At 42.7% G+C, this 19,539-nt stretch overlaps 1 protein-coding gene across 1 annotated transcript in view; it reads right to left on the reverse strand.

The window, feature by feature from the left end:
- rk (rickets) overlaps window positions 1-19,539 on the reverse strand; it is an 824,128-nt gene that overhangs the window by 16,053 nt on the left and 788,536 nt on the right. The window contains exons 14-15 of the mRNA XM_067144502.2: window positions 16,123-16,293; window positions 2,789-2,983 (exon numbers count right to left, since the gene is read on the reverse strand). Coding sequence (XP_067000603.2) covers window positions 2,789-2,983; window positions 16,123-16,293 — 366 coding nt within the window. The remainder of the gene's footprint in view (window positions 1-2,788; window positions 2,984-16,122; window positions 16,294-19,539) is intronic.

Here is a 19,539-nt window from a genome sequence, read left to right on the forward strand (position 1 = left end):
TGTGAGATGATCTTACAAAACCTTTACCCTGTTCCACGTTTCTAAATCTGACCCAAGAATAGATGACATATCATTGGACCAGCCATTTAGGCCACTAAATCCGGCGTGTCTTATGGTATAATCCTTTGTCGATATGACGTACGTTTAGTAGCAGTTAATCTGTAAATGAAGGTCTTCAATATTGTAAACACGCATATACTTTCGTATGTCGATCTATATATATTCACTGATGTCGATTTAGCGATCGAGAAAGGGTCGGTCTGCTATTGTAATCAGTACTCCCCACACCGACTTTGACTGGCAGTAGGAAAGGGTTCCTTCTCCAACTCCTGTGTAACTGTCATTAGTAAGGAAGGCCTACAATTGTAATGAATAGTTCCCTTCTCGATTTGACTTGCAGAAGGTAAGTGAGCATGCAGTTTTGTTTAAAACTCCCCTACCCGATTGTGTTTGGCAGTAGGCAAGGGTGCCCGCCATTATAAAGAAATGTACTCATCTAAAATGTGACTGGCATTAGGCATAGTGGCCTGCTATTTTGATGGAAACTCACCAACTTGGTGTGACTGGCAGTACGCTGGCTGGCAGTAGGAAAAGGGGCCTGTCATTATAATAATAACTGCACAACTCAATTTCGAGTGATAGTAGGGTAATTGCCTGCCATTATAATAAAAACTGTAATCTGTCTGGAGGTAGGAAAGGGGGGCTGCCATTTTAACGAAAACTCCCCAAATCGATTCTGTCCGCATAGTAGGCAATGGGGCCTGCAATTATAATGTAAACTTCCCAACCTGATTGTGAATGCCAGTAGGCAAGTGAGCCTGCCGTTATATCACAAATCCGTAACAAACACTTTACATTGGAAACGTACGGGGACCTCCCCATGCTCTTTCTCGGATAACGCTAAGAGACATGCAATTTTAAAACTATCTTATTTACTGCATGTACACTATTTACTTCGATATTCGAATACAATGTAGAATACCGTAGCGAAGCACGGGTACATTCGCTAGTCAAATAAATAAATGCGTTGTAAAACTTAACCGTTCTGTTAATGACTTTTAGAATAGGTATTTAGATATAAGTGGTAATTATTCTATATTCTTGTGAGCCGAATGAGGAAACTAACTACAAATACGGGTGGGAGACGTCCACTACGTAAGTTAGGTTTTCCCTACTAGTATAAACCGGTGACCTTTTCTCGAATGCGGGACCCACAGCCCATAAATATTGAATAGCGAGAAAATATGATTACATTCGAGCTAGCCTGGATCTCATGCGACTCAACCTGGACGCGGGAACGGCGCAATAATAATAATAATAATAATAATAATAATAATAATAATAATAATAATAATAATAATAATAATAATAATAATTTTATTTGCTTTACGTCCCACTAACTATTTTTATGGTTTTAGGAGACGTCTAGGGGCCGGAACTGAATCTCGCAGTTCTTTCACCTGCCAGTAAATTTACCGACACGAGGCTGCGGTATTTGAGCCAGGGGCGGCCGTACCTTATGTGCTGAAGTGCTGCAGCACATTGCCTATTGGGAAAATTAAATTAGTTTAAAAATATTATCTACAATGAAATACTGTACAGTACAGTGCATTGAAAAAGACGTCAGCCAAAGAATAGGACATTATTCAACCCCCCTCACAACCAGGTAACTACTGGTGCGCTCCACGCCGGGTGGCTGTGCGATCGCAGCTCACAGAAACCAGGAACTCTGACTTTTGCGCATGCGTGCGAACTTTTCCGATACAAAGAGAATGTGTTCCGATCGGTTCCGACAGGCTGTGGAAAAAACAGCCAAGACATCACTTCACAGGGATTCTTCGTTCGACCACAGAAGGCAGCACTTGCACTAGTCACACTTGCATTACGAACGATATGAGAACGTGGCACCTGGCACCCTCTTGACTCAGCGGTAGTATTTAAGAGAGGATCGCTCAAAGCAAACGGGAAAACGAAATACTATAGAGCTGTTCGCGCCAGGTTTTTTAATACCAAAGAGGATAGAATACTACCAACTTGCCTATTCCATAGTCATATTTGTAAATCGATGAACTATAAAAATTGTACTTTTTATGTTGTCAAAATGAGGACATGATATTGTGATTTTCTTTAATTAATATGTCTAGTTTATAAATGACACTATAAAAACATAACATATAATTTTGCATTACGACGTTGCTGGTTTTATTTCAGTGATGTTGGTAACATTGGGAAGTTCTGTTATTGCGCGCTCACACCAACCAAGTGTTTGAGATCGTGAATATTTTGCCATTGCATGTGTTATTGTGTGTTTAATTTTATAGTTTTATAGTTTTTTATGAGGAATGTTTATTTGTGTTGGGGTTGTTTGCGTGTTTGTTCAGTGTGGAAAACTCAGTGGAGAGCCTCTTGAAAACCACATACCGGTATGTTTCTAAATATTTTTTCTTTTTTGGAGTGGGGATGGGTTACAGGACACAACTGATTTTCTGCACCAGCCGCCACTGATTTGAGCACCTTCAAATACCACCGGACTGAGCCAGGATCTAACTTGCCAAGTTGGGATTAGAAGGCCAGATCCTCAACTGTCTGAGCCACTCAGCCCGACTGTCAACATTTTAGATAATTACATGTATTAATTTTAAAGTTTGTTAACATTGTGTACTGAACAAGGTGGATTAAATCCTATTGTTAACTAGAACTGGTCAATAGGACCAAAATACGATTTTCATCACATGTAATGACAAGTTCTAGTTACTCCGTTAACTATTGATGATGGTCAGATACCAACCCAGGTAGATGCCCATGAAGAAGTCTGCAGCAGCGAGGTTACACACCAAGAAGCGTGGCACGTCCATCTTACTGCGCGAGAAGATGAGCACGAAGACCACTGTACCATTCCCCAGGAGAGCGAGCAGGAACACGATCCATACTCCACACCGCAACGTCCACCAATCGAACAGGTCCTGACATGGCAGGAAGGGACCTGGAGGCAAAAAAGTAAGAAATACCTCAGATTCGGGAGCAGTAGATTGTTCTCATTGCACACGTCCTTAAAATACTGATTCAATGAATGATACTTCGAAATATTAATTTTAGATAGAAAGGAGACTGGATGAGTGTCTCAGACGCCGGAACGCTTGTCTTCTGAGGCACACTTGGCTGGTTCGATCTCTACCGTCCGACACACTCAGCATGGCTAAATAAACAGTAGCTGTAATTGTTTTGCAATAGCACACGAGAATGTACCCTATGCATCAATAATAATAATAATAATAATAATAATAATAATAATAATAATAACTTATTTGGAAATAATTACGGGTCAGCAAGAGACGATGGGCTCAAACCTAATCATCCAAGGCTAATCTCGATTACAAAACAAAATGCAGTTAAGAGGTTTTAGAATTACAGCTATTATCTGCATTTCCAGACAAAGCGGAGGTGGGGCAGGTTTTTCTCCGGTATTCCGGTTTTCCCCGTCATCATTCATTTCAGCAATATTCTCCAATACCAGTCTATTTCATCTCTCTGTAATTAATCATTGTCCCAGAGGAGAGTGCGACAGGCTTCGGCAGCCGGCACAATTCCTATCCTCGCCACTAGATGGGGGCTTCGTTCATTCCATACATGGCCCGGTCGAATGACTAGAAACAGGATGTGGATTTTTCATGTTTTTCCAGAAGTGATTAGTGCGATACCTAATTCACCCTTCTGATGGGGAATCGAACCTACGTACAATGAACAGGTCTCAGCGCTTCAAACGCGAAAAGCAGTAGCCAAGTGTAATTGTAAACTCGTGTCCCCGTATTCCTGGAGGTGGTGCATATATTTTTAGGCGCACCTCCAGTGGAGGGGTGTTGCACGAGCCTTCTTCACCACATACCAGTTCTCCTGTCAAAATTAAATATCTGAGAGTAACGGGAATCAAACCCGAGTCTCCGAGGATGACATCTAATAGCACTAAGAGTTACTCTACAGAGGTTGACAGTAGGTAAACAGAAATTATTAATATTATGGCCTTAACTATTCTTACTCCCAAAAATTTAAGATTTCTTGATTTCAGATAGAGACGGGAAGACTGTTCGCCATTTGAATCCACTTCATTGTGATACTTTGGGATTACCGCTTCTAAAACGAGTTAGTCATGAAAGCCAAGAACGGAAGTAGGTTACTTTAAATGATGGTCTTTTGTTCTGTTTACTTCATGGTCACCCGAAAAGGAGTTACAAAACAAGCTGTGAACACATCGAGATCCTCATTCCGTGAAATGATCAGCTGCGAAGTATGATTTCCTTTACTACCACCTGTAAGCCTCATAAAGGGAAGGATGCGTTTCAATAATGCTGTTCTTTCTTCAGATTTCCGAGTCATTTCTCGGGTCGTAGAAACCACCCTGGCTCACTTCAGTTTAAAGTGTGGTTTTAAAAGTCTGGATGCCCTCTTCGATGTCATGTAAATGTTTAGATGATAATTCCACCTTTCTAGTCCATTGGGATTCGAACCTTGGCCGTTTGGTTGGAACACCGATATGCAAGCCACTGACACTTCTTTATGTTCATTGCCTGTCACAATTACATAAAATTTGGTCTAGGTTCGCATATTGGACATATCAGAGTACATATTCTCTTGGAGAGTCCACCTCTTCTTCTTTACGGTCATTATACTATGGCGCTGAACACGATTTGATCACACAGTCCGTATTTATTCATTTGTTAAAAAGGAAGCCACACTTTCCAGTAGTGTCGGTGGGCTCTCAGGACTACACGAGCACGTGAACACCCAGTTGTAACGCATATTCACGCATTCATGGATACCGGCTATTCAAAATTGTTTCCGTTTTTCGACCTGATTTCGTCAATCGATCGAAAGCCTTCGACTAATATCGAAGCTCCGTTACACTGACAGCTGCTCGTTTCGACTGACAATGCCAGGGAGCACACTGGAGATTTTGCTACGAACCTTAAGACTATACGCATGCGCATGGAGATGACGTCATGTTTTATGCACAGATATATCCATAAGCGAGGAGCACGGTAAGGAATGTGCCTTTCCGTCTACAACCACCTTCAAACCAGAGATAGTAATATAGTTGACCTCCCCTGTTACTGTTGGCCACAGCTCCCAGAAGTTACTACTGCATTACATCGTCGGAAGATTTCGCTAGTAGCTAATTCCGAACATGTTTTCGTAATCATGGGATCAGAGAGCCAGAGCCTCAGCCAAAGCTTGAGCGACTCATCCCGGCAGTCGTAATTTTACTTTTCTGGTACACTCACAGATTAGTCTCGGGAAAATGCATCCTCTGTTATAAGGGAGTAGAGTAAAGAAGCAATCGTACAAGGAACTTTTTGTGAAATGATTTAAGTAAGTGATTTTGCACTTATTTGCATTCTACTTTGGTATTTTTCAGACGTGAACACAAATTTTGTTGTGAACCCCCTGAAAATTTGGTCTCGAGCCGGCGCTGTTAAGTGTACCTTAAAAGCTGTCCAGTCTGTCGAACACACAAGTTGAATATAAATATTACACAACAAGCCTGTAAAAAACAACATATTATTGCTGGGCTCAGTGGTTCAGACGGTTGAGGCGCTGGACTTCCGACCCCAACTTGGCAGGTTCGATCCTGGCTCAATTTGAAGGTGCTAAAATACGTCAGCCTCGTGTCGGTAGATTTACTGGCACGTAAAATAACTCATGCGGGACGAAATTCCGGCACCTCGGCGTCTCCGAAAACCGTAAGAGTAGTTAGTGGGACGTAAAGCAAATAACAAAGCCAAAGTCATCTCCCTACAGGCCATGAAGGCCCTTGGAGGAGTGGAAGGTAAAGGCTTCCACAATTGTTAACCGCGGCACGTAATGGGGTAGAGTGGTTAGCTCTACGCCCGGCAGCCTTTGCCCCCAGGAACTAACCTGGTACTCATTTTTGGTGTAGGCTGAGTGAAGCTCAGGGCCATATGCACCTCCGGAAGCGGAAATCTCGTTTCTTAAATTTTACGACTTCCTGACGGGGATTCGAACCGACGTCCTTCCGGGAGAACCGAGCACGCCTTTACCGCCTCGGCCAGGCAGCCCCTCTCTTAAAAGAACATCATTAGATTCTATCAAGTCACATTAAATCTTATGAAATGAAATGACGTGTAGCTTTTAGTGCCGGGAGTGTCCGAGGACATGTTCCGCTCGCCAGGTGCAGGTCTTTTGATTTGACTCCCGTAGGCGACCTGCGCGTCATGATGAGGATGAAATGATGACGAAGACGACACATACACCCAGCCCCAGTGCCAGAGAAATTAACCAATGATGGTTAAAATTCCCGACTCTGCGAGGAAACGAACCCGGGACCCCTGTGTCCAAAGGCCAGCATGCTAACCATTTAGCCATTGAGCCGGACACTCAATCTGATGATGCTCTTTTAAGAACGAAACATCTCATTCTTTGTTTAATAGCGTGTTTAATAATGTGTTGTTTATATGTATGTTGTAGTATAGGCTAATTTTTAAATTGTGTGTTCAACACACTGAAGAGCTTGTATTCGGGCGAACTTCTCATTTCACTGCGAGCAGAATTTAGCCTACTCCTCAAGTGTACAGACATCGTCAGCGATGGTAGGTCGAAGTAAACAAATGGACAGTTCGCCTTGTGCTTCTCAATGCATGTGTTAGAAGGCTAAAGAGGTGCGTTGAGGTGTCTTATGCTGACGCTTCCCAAGCGCAATTACGGGCACGTTGTCCGGCTCCATGGCTAAATGGCCTTTGGTCAGAGAGGTCCCGGTTTCGATTCCGGGCAGGGTCGGGAATTTTAACCATAATTGGACTGGGTGTATGTGCCGTCTTCATCATCATTTCACCCTCATCACGAAGCGCAGGTCACCTATGGGCATCAAATCAAAAGACCTGCATCTGGCGAGCCGAAGTCCTTGGACACATCCCGGCACTAAAAACCATACGCCATTTCATTTTTTTTACGGACACGTTGTTAAGTTTTCGAGATTGGTTTATCGCTAGGGGCACGGCACACAATATTAGTTTAAAACAATGGAGAATAAACTGCAAATCTATGTACGTACTTTAATACGCTTATTGTAGGTTTAGATGAATTTTATAATGCATAAGTTGTTTGAAAGTAAAATTTCAAAGGAAGATCATATAAATGATTGAAAATAAATTAACTACGTAACATCTCTACAATTAATCTGAAGTTTAATGTAACGCATGGGGTACCACAAACTAAAAATATTATCAAAGGGATGCAATTAAATTTAAAATGATGCTTTCAGTGTGTAAGTCTTTCAAATTATAATAAATTCATCATCATCATCTGTTTACCCTCCAGGTTCGGCTTTTCCCTCGGACTCAGCGAGGGATCCCACCTCTACCGCCTCAAGGGCAGTGTCCCGGAGCTTCAGACTCTTGGTCGGGGGATACAACTGGGGAGAATGACCAGTACCTCGCCCAGGCGGCCTCACCTGCTAAGCTGAACAGGGGCCTTGTGGAGGGATGGGAAGATCGGAAGGGATAGGCAAGGAGGAGGGAAGGAAGCGGCCGTGGCCTTAACTTAGGTACCATCCCGGCATTCGCCTGGAGGAGAAGTGGGAAACCACGGAAAACCACTTCCAGGATGGCTGAGGTGGGAATCGAACCCACCTCTACTCAGTTGACCTCACGAGGCTGAGTGAACCCCGTTCCAGCCCTCGTACCACTTTTCAAATTTCGTGGCAGAGCCGGGAATCGAACCCGGACCTCCGGGGGTGGCAGCTAATCACGCTAACCACTACACCACAGAGGCGGACTTATAATAAATTAATAAACAATATTATTTAAACCACCGCAAAGGAAAATAAAACAATGATCATTATTGATAAAAAATTACAGGGTGACCCAAAAGTTCGTTAAGTTCGTTCGTTTATTGACACCAACAACGAGTGCATAAACAGGCCAACAGATGGCGCTGGACAGCAACACGTCAGTGATGCCGCAAGAGATCCATGTACGGTATATAAAAGGAGCTGTCGTGAGAGCCCTCACCTACCATGTCCACCTCATCTCATAATATGGCTCCCCCCGGTGGATTGAGTAGCTGGGGCCCATATTTAAACTTCAATATCCCTATGACCATTGATTTCACTCACACCAATCCCGAATCTCACTGTGTTGCCATACGCTCACCTCCAAACAAATCCAAATCCTCACTCCGTAAGCACAGAATGAAAATTGCAACCCTCCTCCACTCTCAAACCCATCTACTCCATGACGTAAACGAAGATCCAGAGACCAACATCGTCTATGTCTTCCCCAAAGACCCTTCCTCTTGCCAACCAATCGCTCAAATACTTCATGACAACAACCTAGAACATCGTCTCTTCACCGCATCTCCAAAAGAAGACCAACAGCAAGTGGAAGAAGAAGAACCAGAAGAAGATGAAGAACATCCCTTCGAGCATCCCTTCCACTACACCCGCAAAGACACTCCCTTCCCCATCTCTTCTAAATGCAATTTCATTCTTATTCCGTTATCTAAACCTGGACCAGTACCTCTCACCCGTCAATCCGTCATTCAACCCATAGAACCCATCATATCCCACCACATAGCCGTCATTGAAGAAACACATAATAACCATATGATAATCACCCCCACCTACAATAAATCCATGCAGACCATCCTGAATAAGCTCAAGCAAGCAGACATTCCACCTCCCATAGTCATTAACCTATCTGACAACTCTACTACTCAGTCTCCCACTGTCACTGCCACTGTTACCGCTCCAGCATCCACTCCCCCACCTACCCAGTCCACTGAAGCCCAGACCAACCCCCCACCCATACTAACAGACACGGGATCTGGTCCTAGTGACCATATCCCATTCACACATGACAAAAACACGCAGACTGGGAGGAGGCGCAGAAAACCTGCCCCCAGGCTCACCTCACGCACCAACACACCAACTCTCCACAAAACACTCAACACTACCTCCCCATCCTTAGTCACACAATGCTTTAACTGCCTTAAGCTCAACCACACCGCTGCTTCATGCACGGAAGGCACTCGCTGCAACCGGTGTGGAGGCCCCCACCGACATACCGATTGCACAATACCAAGGGACCAGGCGAGGTGCGCGAACTGCGAAGGCAGTCACGCTGCCTCATATCCTGGCTGCCCCTACATCAAGCAGGCAGTTAGAGCCCACTACAAGCACTCCAGACACTTACACACTTCCAAACCCCCACCTCACCCCAACCTACCTCCCTCCTACCATGGTACCATCCCTGCCTCCTACCATGGTACCATCCCCCAACCCAGCCAAGAAACCAACCACCTCCTACGCCTACTAATCAGTCTACTGTCCCCCCAAGCTAATCCAGTACTCCCCCCCATGCCCAATAGACAGCTAATAGTATATTAGCCCAAGACACCCACCTCCCTCCAAGTCACGTGGTTATCCCCTGTCAAGTAGCCCCTATCAGTCACCCTCACCCCCTGAGTCAGTCGTACACTCACTTCCTCACCTTCTTCTTCTAGCACTTTATCATTGATGGTTAAGCAACATTGGGCGTGGCGTCCACCTGGATGGGTGACCCACGTCACACCAGCTTACTACCCCATCTCAACGCACGAACAAACTATAACCTAATGATAAGCCCTGGCTCAAACCAGGGCCTCCTACGTGCGTCGCCCCTTACGGGGCGCAGGTCATATTCTGACCAGTTACGATGTGTGAAACTGGACTCCCCTTCCACATACCATCATTCTGTCCAGCATATCTGTGAAGGAGATAGCACCCAAGACCTAATCGGTCGGAGGGCTACAATCCTCAACAGAACCTAATCTCTGGTTTCTGTATGAGACTTGGGGCATGGCCGGCGTCAGATGCGCCTGCAATCGTGGTGTGTTGACGTTACCAGAAAAGATGTTGTTCATGAAGTTTTACTGTACTTTATTTTGATGTCAATAAAACTCCATGTCATGCCAATCATGTGTGTTAATTATTACCTCTTTAGCTCCAATATTCCGTGAAGTATTGCCTTGTTAACGGACTTTCTGGTCACTCTGTTTATCGTGTGTTTCAGCCGCCCCTTCCAATGTAGTTTTATGCAACTCGCAATATTAATTCCGTCCTGAAAATATCTGCCCTTCCGGTATACTCAGGCAACACAACCGGATATCTTGGTATTTACCGCCTCACCTTGAAAGGACGCCGTAATATTATACTCGTATTAAACCCTGGGAGGCATGCGTGTGCCTGCTAGATCATATTATGCACCTGACACGCCAGCGAAACACTAAACTGATATTGTGACCGCAGTAAACCTAATACATGCTATAAGCTGCACACTGTGCGGTACGAACCGTAGCGTATTTTGTAAAGGCGCGGAGGAGAGGGCTTACGTGTGAGGTGGGAGGTTCTAGTCCCGGACGAAGATTCCATATTTTCAAATATTTGTTTAATACGTACCGCACGTAATGTATTTTGCTATTTGCTTTCGGTCGCACCGACACAGATAGGTCTTAGGGCGACGATGGGATGGGATAGGACAGGCCTAGGAATTGGAAGGAAGCGGCCGTGGCCTCAATTAAGGTACAGCCCCGGAATTTGCCTGGTGTGAAAATGGGAAACCACGGAAAGCCATCTTCAGGGCTGCCGACAGTGGGGCTCGAACCCACTATCTCCCGATTACTGGATACTGGCCGCACTTAAGCGACTGCAGCTATCGAGCTCGGTGCACATAATGTAAGTTCAATACCCGCTTTCATGCAAATTGTGTATGTATGAATATATGTGTAGCCCTAAGAAAGGCCGATTATTATAAAGCCGGACACATACGGACCGGAAATAATAGGAACACAACTGCCCTGACAATGTTTTATCGCAGCAAATGCTCGATGTTATTACCGTTTTCGTTTATGCACATTTGGGCCCGGAGTCTTGCACGGTGAAGCATTCCAGGTGTACTTGCTCGGCAGGCTCCGTGATGAGTTGCCGGAGCTGGTCGGGGTTTTCCGGCGCTTGGGTATAAACAACGTTCTTCAAATGCCCCCACAAGAAGTGGTCTAACGGCGTTAAATCCGGTGATCTGGCCTCCTCGCCCTATCTATTTCCCTGGCAGTTCCTCGTTCAGATGGTTATGAACGGGTAAAGTCGAATGTGATGGAGATCCATCCTGTTGCAAGCACATCGTGAAACGATCTTGCAAGGGCACATCTTCCTGCAGCAGTGGTAGTTCCTGACGCAGAAAGTGCAGGTAGCGTGGACCCGTCCAATGGCTCTCAAAGAAATAAAGTCCAATGAGGCGATCCTCCAAGATTCTACACCACACATTCACTCCCCATCGTACTTGCTTGGCCAGCTGTCGCACCCAGTGACGATTGTCCGGACTCCAATAGTAAAAGTGCATGTTTGTGGCTATTGACGTTCCCATTACTGTGGAAGCGCGATTCGGCCGAGAACATGTTTTGCGATACGAATGCTGCATCATTGTCCAGCCTGCCTAACAGCCACCGACAGAAATCCATTCGAGCTTCTAAATCCCGCCCATGGAGCTCTTGGTGTACCTCAAGATGGTATGGGTGAAATTTATGTTCATGCAGTACTCGCCAGACTGACGGCTGGCTGGTGTTCATCTCTTGTGCAATCGCTCTTGTACTGATGTGTGGATTATTACGAGCTGCCTCCAGAACGACCTATTCTGTTTTACCCGATTTAACGGACCTATCGTTTTTCAATCAATCAATCAATCAATCAATCAATCAATCAATCAATCAATCAATCAATCAATCAATCAATCAATCAATCAATCAATCAATCAATCAATCAATCAATCAATCAATCAATCAATCAATCAATCAATCAATCAATCAATCAATCAATCAATCAATCAATCAATCAATCAATCAATCAATCAATCAATCAATCAATCAATCAATCAATCAATCAATCAATCAATCAATCAATCAATCAATCAATCAATCAATCAATCAATCAATCAATCAATCAATCAATCAATCAATCAATCAATCAATCAATCAATCAATCAATCAATCAATCAATCAATCAATCAATCAATCAATCAATCAATCAATCAATCAATCAATCAATCAATCAATCAATCAATCAATCAATCAATCAATCAATCAATCAATCAATCAATCAATCAATCAATCAATCAATCAATCAATCAATCAATCAATCAATCAATCAATCAATCAATCAATCAATCAATCAATCAATCAATCAATCAATCAATCAATCAATCAATCAATCAATCAATCAATCAATCAATCAATCAATCAATCAATCAATCAATCAATCAATCAATCAATCAATCAATCAATCAATCAATCAATCAATCAATCAATCAATCAATCAATCAATCAATCAATCAATCAATCAATACTGATCTGCATTTAGGGCAGTCGCCCAGGTGGCAGATTCCCTATCTGTTGCTTTCCTAGCCTTTTCCTAAACGATTTCAAAGAAATTGGAAATTTATTGAACATCTCCCTTGGTAAGTTATTCCAATCCCTAACTCCCCTTCCTATTTGCCCCAGTTTGTCCTCTTGAATTCCAACTTTATCTTCATATTGTGATCTTTCGTACTTTTATAAACGCCATTCAAACTTATTCGTCTACTAATGTCATTCCACGCCATCTCTCCGCTGACAGCTCGGAACATACCACTTAGTCGAGCAGCTCTTCTTCTTTCTCTCAGTTCTTCCCAACCCAAACATTGCAACATTTTTGTAACGCTACTCTTTTGTCGGAAATCACCCAGAACAAATCGAGCTGCTTTTCTTTGGATTTTTTCCAGTTCTTGAATCAGGTAATCCTGGTGAGGGTCCCATACACTGGAACCATACTCTAGTTGGGGTCTTACCAGAGACTTATATGCACTCTCCTTTACATCCTTACTACAACCCCTAAACACCCTCATAACCATGTGCAGAGATCTGTACCCTTTATTTACAATCCCATTTATGTGATTACCCCAATGAAGACCTTTCCTTATATTAACAACTAGATACTTACAATGATCCCCAAAAGGAACTTTCACCCCATCAACGCAGTAATTACAACTGAGAGGACTTTTCCTATTTGTGAAACTCACAACCTGACTTTTAACCCCGTTTATCAACATACCATTGCCTGCTGTCCATCTCACAACATTTTCGAGGTCACGTTGCAGTTGCTCACAATCTTGTAACTTATTTATCACTCTATAGAGAATAACATCATCCGCAAAAAGCCTTACCTCCGATTCCACTCCTTTACTCATATCATTTATATATATAAGAAAACATAAAGGTCCGATAATACTGCCTTGAATTCCCCTCTTAATTATTACAGGGTCAGATAAAGCTTCACCTACTCTAATTCTCTGAGATCTGTTTTCTAGAAATATAGCAACCCATTCAGTCACTCGTTTGTCTAGTCCAATTGCACTCATTTTTGCCACTAGTCTCCCATGATCCACCCTATCAAATGCTTTAGACAGGTCAATCGCGATACAGTCCATTTGACCTCCAGAATCCAAGATATCTGCTATATCTTGCTGGAATCCTACAAGTTGAGCTTCAGTGGAATAACCTTTCCTAAAACCGAATTGCCTTCTATCGAACCAGTTATTAATTTCACAAACATGCCTAATATAATCAGAAAGAATGCCTTCCCAAAGCTTACATACAATGCATGTCAAACTTACTGGCCTGTAATTTTCAGCTTTATGTCTATAACCCTTTCCTTTATACACAGGGGCTACTATAGCAACTCTCCATTCATCTGGCATAGCTCCTCCGACCAAACAATAATCAAATAAGTACTTCAGATATGGTACTATATCCCAACCCATTGTCTTTAGTATATCCCCAAAAATCTGATCAATTCCAGCCGCTTTTTTAGTTTTCAACTTTTGTATCTTATTGTAAATGTCATTGTTATCGTATGTAAATTTTATTACTTCTTGGCCTTAGTTTCCTCCTCTATCTCGACATCGTCCTTGTAACCAAAAATCTTTACATACTGCTGACTGAATACTTCTGCCTTTTGAAGATCCTCACATACACACTCCCCTTGTTCATTAATTATTCCACTGGTGACTGCTTGGAAATCTCGCCTGTTGTCCTTAAGCATTTTTCAGCTCGGAGGAATGTCGTAGCAACCGGTGTCCCTTGTCGGGAGACCGTTCCTGGTACAGATGTAGTGCCTCGCACGCGTTTTTTCTTGCTTCGACATAAATGAGGAGCATGTCAATGTATTCATCTTTGGAAAACATGTCGAATGAGAGTGGAGATTGCATTCAGGCCCTAACCAGCGGAGTAAGCGCAGGGCACAAGGTGATTAACAGCGTCGTTTTACTGTTTGGATGTGGTAAACGTGGGCCTGTGTTTGCGTATTCAAACATCATACCGATGCAAACATATTTGAATAATATAGGATTTGAACCGCCGATGGCACATTCCGTCGATTGCTAGGCTAACGCCTAACCACATCCACTACGCTACACTACTGGGAACATGCTGAAAGTACGACGAAAGTAGAGTACATACGCCATCCAGTTCGGTGTTTAAGACATTTATTACCACGCTGTTACCTAGTTTTATGCATTAATTCCCCTCTTCGTTACATCCGGTCACGAGGCACGACACATTAACATAGTTCCAAGGTCAAAGGCCGTCGGTACATGATTTCAAGGCGTCATGTTTTGCAAGCGGACGATATAACCTGTCGGTAGGGTTCAGAATCGTGTGCAAAATGTGCTCACTTGACATTGGTATTTTTTTTTGCAAGCTGCTTTACGTCGCACCGACACAGATAGGTCTTACGGCGGCGATGGGACAGGAAACGGCTAGGAGTGGGAAGAAAGAGTCCGTGGCCTTAATTAAGGTACAGCACCAGCATTTGCCTGGTGTGAAAATGGGAAAGCACGGAAAACCATCTTCAGGGCTGCCGACAGTGGGGTTCGAACCTACTATCTCCCGAATACTGGATACTGGCCGCACTTAAGCGCCTGCAGCTATCGAGCTCGGCATCATACAGTATGCCTGCAGGGGAATAGCCACCTTATAACCATGTCACACATTAGTTGGGTTGCATAACACTACATTGGACTCACACGGTATAACATTACTTTTCGCAATGTAACTAATATCTTCAGGGCAATTAATTGGCATCAATTCACTGGAATACAACCTTTTCAGTAGTTGGCCAAAGCACCATTCCTGTCCAGTTTCAATGGCACTGCATGCATAATTTGTTCTGGAGGCATACGTGCCTCCCACATACTAACAATCTGACCCTTGTTGACTTGAAAAAGAACTACAGCCATGCTAGTTACGGTATAACTTGTCCACCAGTGAACCGGGAAGAGAATGCGATGTACCTAGTAACCCCAACCACTGCAGAAGGCACGTGACGCTGCGTTTGTTCACATCGACCATCTATCTTTGACGATGTCCGTATATCCATGCAGGACAGCCATACATTTACCCTTCCTTCCCCCAATCAGCAAACAGCGAGTCTTCGCGTACGAGCTACTATAAGACTTTCCACTCCGCATGGTGCAGTAATCATGACTCCAGTAGGCAAACGAAATGGAAGATGCGGTTGACATCATTTTGTACAAGATTAATAAATAGTCACTGGAGAAATTATTTTTAAACCTATAATTTTTAAACCTATAATATGACTGGAAAGCGGATTACAAATTCTAAAATGTATAAATTTTCTGATCTTTCAGGAATAATATCCCATTTCAGTTATGATCGGCGGCTATGCTTCATCTGCCGAAATGCTAACACAGTTGAGAGCAATTTTCTACGATATAATCAAATGAAGAAAATTAAATGACTGTAAATTTAAATGTTCTAACAATGTGACTGTGGACAGATGTGAGATAAGGTTACTGCTCTTCTCATATACCTGTAACTCACCCATTCTTATAAAAGGTTTTAATGGCATTGACATATTCATGATCATAAACCGTTACGAATTTTCTATGTGAATTAAAATATGAGTACTTCAAACAGTATTTGCCGAAATATGTTTTGGTCCAAACAATTATATGCCCCTATCCTTTGTCTCGACGACAACCCTGAAGTTAATGAAGTAGTAAAACAATTGATCAAGATACGCACCAGGCAGAGGAAGACACTGAACCTTCTTCGGCGGCGTCTCACTTCCCACAGGACGTCCGTCCTGGTCCTCAAAGTACTCCTCTGTAGGCATATTACCAGGATACGTGAAGTCTGATCCAAACTTGTCCCAGATATGGGTCATCTGTGGCCCGAATTTCTTGCTCATGTTGTCTGAAACAAGGCAACAAACCATTAATTATTAACAATTTAACAAACCTACCATGATCAGCCTTCTTTGAGAGTTTAGCAGAAGTGGATTAAGTGTTAATTTGGAGAAACGTTTGTTGTAAGTTTTAGGTAATTAATGGATAGATTATATGAGTGTAGTTCTTGTAAGTTTTAGGTAATTAATGGATAGATTATATGAGTGTAGTTCTTGTAAGTTTTAGGTAATTAATGGATAGATTATATGAGTGTAGTTCTTGTAAGTTTTAGGTAATTAATGGATATATTATATGAGTGTAGTTCTTGTAAGTTTTAGGTAATTAATGGATATATTATATGAGTGTAGTTCTTGTAAGTTTTAGGTAATTAATGGATAGATTATATGAGTGTAGTTCTTGTAAGTTTTAGGTAATTAATGGATAGATTATATGAGTGTAGTTCTTGTAAGTTTTAGGTAATTAATGGATAGATTATATGGTTGTAGTTCTTGTAAGTTTTAGGTAATTAATGGATAGATTATATGAATGTAGTTCTTGTATGTTGTGTAGGATTATTTATTTCTGACCAGCGTATCATCCTTAATCAATTATTAGTTAATTAATTAGGTAAGGATGAGCAGCGTATCGTCCTTAATTGTTAGAAGACTTCATCTCTTGTAACATTCACTGGCACTAGTACGGTTCCGAAACCATTGCCGTATACTACGCCAAAAATTGGCAATTTCCAGACGTCAGTCGCCCCTGCTGGATAAGAGGTGGTATGATTTGCAGTCTTCTCCCGGCTGTAGATCTTGGCTGTCATAACAAAGAAACACACAAAAGCGCTTGAGTTTGGCTGACAGTCGCAGTAAACACAAGGTGGTACCAGTGCTTATTAATGTGCGGTATTGTGTCGCTAATATTCGGGGATCTATAATTGTACCGCTTGTTAGGGCACGCGGCCAAACGTCCTCTTCCGTCCTCACAGACCCATTACAGTGACCCCGCTCTGCTGAAAACATAATCTCCCTGGGAGGAAGCAATGTTCTTTCTTCATTTTGAAGTTACCGTGTGTACTCACTGAGTCGTGGTGTTTCCTGACTAATGGTGCTTGTTGCTATTTCAGCATAAGTACAACGAAATACACCTTGTTCAAAATAGCACTTCTTATATAGTGAGGCGGTTCAAGAAGAAACGGAACATCACCGAGCGAGTTGGATATATGGTTTGCGTCATATACGTAGTTGTGAGGTTCGAACACCACTGTCAGCAGGCCTGAATATTGTTTTCGGTGGTTTCCCATTTTCACTCCAGGAAAATACTGGGGCTGTACCTTAATTAAGGTTACGGTCACTTCCTTCTCATTCCTAGCCCTGGCCAAAGACATCTTTGTGTCGGTGCGACGTAAAACAAGACACGTATCAACAACAGAATATCATAAAAAGCTTTAAAAAGTCTGATTGAAACACATTCCGCTCTAATGACTACGATAATTTCGTAAATATGGACTCATAACGTAATCTAATGTAAGAATCTAAATGAGCACATTTTTCACTATTAATCAGTGTGGTGGTGGTGGTGGTGATGGTGATTGTGATTATTCTTTTAAGAGGAAGTACAACTAAGCAACCGCCCTCTATATAACACTAATCCGAGAGGAAAAATGGAAGGGATCTGCCACTTCGAAAAAGGAAGGTATCGGCCAAAGAAAGAGGAGGACCTGGAAGGGTATAAAAATACATTTCTTTTGTAAGTGTCGCACCGACCCAGATAGGTCTTATGGCGACGATGGGATAGGAAAAGGCTAGGCGTGGGAAGGAAGCAACCGTGGCCTTAATTAAGGTACAGCCCCAGCTTTTGCCTGGTCTGAAAATGGGAAACCACTGCTCGCCTTAGCAGTATGTTTCTAGTTGCCTGTAGAGAGATGGCGTGGAATAACATTAATAGACGAATGTTTTTAAAAGTAGGAAAGATCACAATATGAAAATAAAGTTGGACTTCAAGAGAACAAACTGGCACAAATATTCGTTTATAAGAGGAGTTAGGGATTGGAATAATGTGCCAAGGGAAATGTTCGATCAACTTTAAACTTCTTTGAAATTATTAAAAAGCTTAGGTAAATATCTGCTAGGGAATCTGCCAGCTGGCCGACTGCTACAAATGCAGATCAGAGGTGATCGATTGTATTCAACAACTGATTTGTCGACTTGTACAGTTCAGAATATGTGGTAATTATTCTACTCATTTCGTAAACCTTCTTGCTCGCAATGTGCATGCTCGCAGTGTGAGCACTCCTGGACATCACTTGCAGCATTCCCTCTGCATCTGTATCTAGGCTACTGGAAGTTTCACCATTACGTAGCTCTTGGTTGTCCTCGGTCTCTCCTTGTTTCTGCGAAGGCAAGAGCTTTCTGTACAGGATGATCTTCATCACGCCATTTGACGTGTCCATACAAGCAGAGTTGTATCTCCTCCAGGTTATCACCGACAGCAATGACACCGGAGGATACTCTCATATGTTCATTGCCCTCTAGGTCAGTCAGTGACGCCCGCAGGCTACTAGTGACGGGATATTCGATTCATTTTACTGAATCGATTCATTTGATTCTGTTCACGTTACTGAAAGGGTTCAGCGATCCGATTCACGGCACATTACAGCCACTGTTCCTATTACATCTTTGTAATACGTACTGATATACAGCAGTACCAGAATTCATGGTTCGCTGCTGCCATCTATTCTTCATTCTGTGAACTGTTTTCGTATGCGTCATCCAACTTTTAGATTCAGGTTGCTCCTGCAGCCACCTCTTCGCATCATTTTTTTATGTTACACAGTCTCCCCCCCACAGTGACAACTCCATTAAATAAGTATACAGAACTAAGTGAAAAAATATCTGTACACACAATCAGTGGCGGTGGGCACTCAGGAGCACAGGAGCACGTGAATACCCAGTTTTAATACATATTTACGAATTCATGGATAATTTAAAACTTTCCTTTCTTTCGACCTGATTTCGACAATCGATCGAAAGCATTCGACTTATATCGAAGCTCCGTTACACCGACCAAGACCGACTCCAATCCTCAGACCTTAATGCTACTCTCGATTGCTCAAAGATGGCGAATCGAGTAGCCGAATTTGTTGGAAACGTGGGTTTGTTTTGGTTTGTTGTGATCGTGTTCAGTAGGTGTTTTTTCATGAAAGTTGAGGATAAACGTTAGGTTATTTGCAGAATTTTAGCGTGGGAGTGTGTATATGAATCAGTGGACATTC

Source organism: Anabrus simplex, chromosome 3, assembly GCF_040414725.1.
Source record: "Anabrus simplex isolate iqAnaSimp1 chromosome 3, ASM4041472v1, whole genome shotgun sequence".
NCBI lineage: Eukaryota > Metazoa > Arthropoda > Insecta > Orthoptera > Tettigoniidae > Anabrus > Anabrus simplex.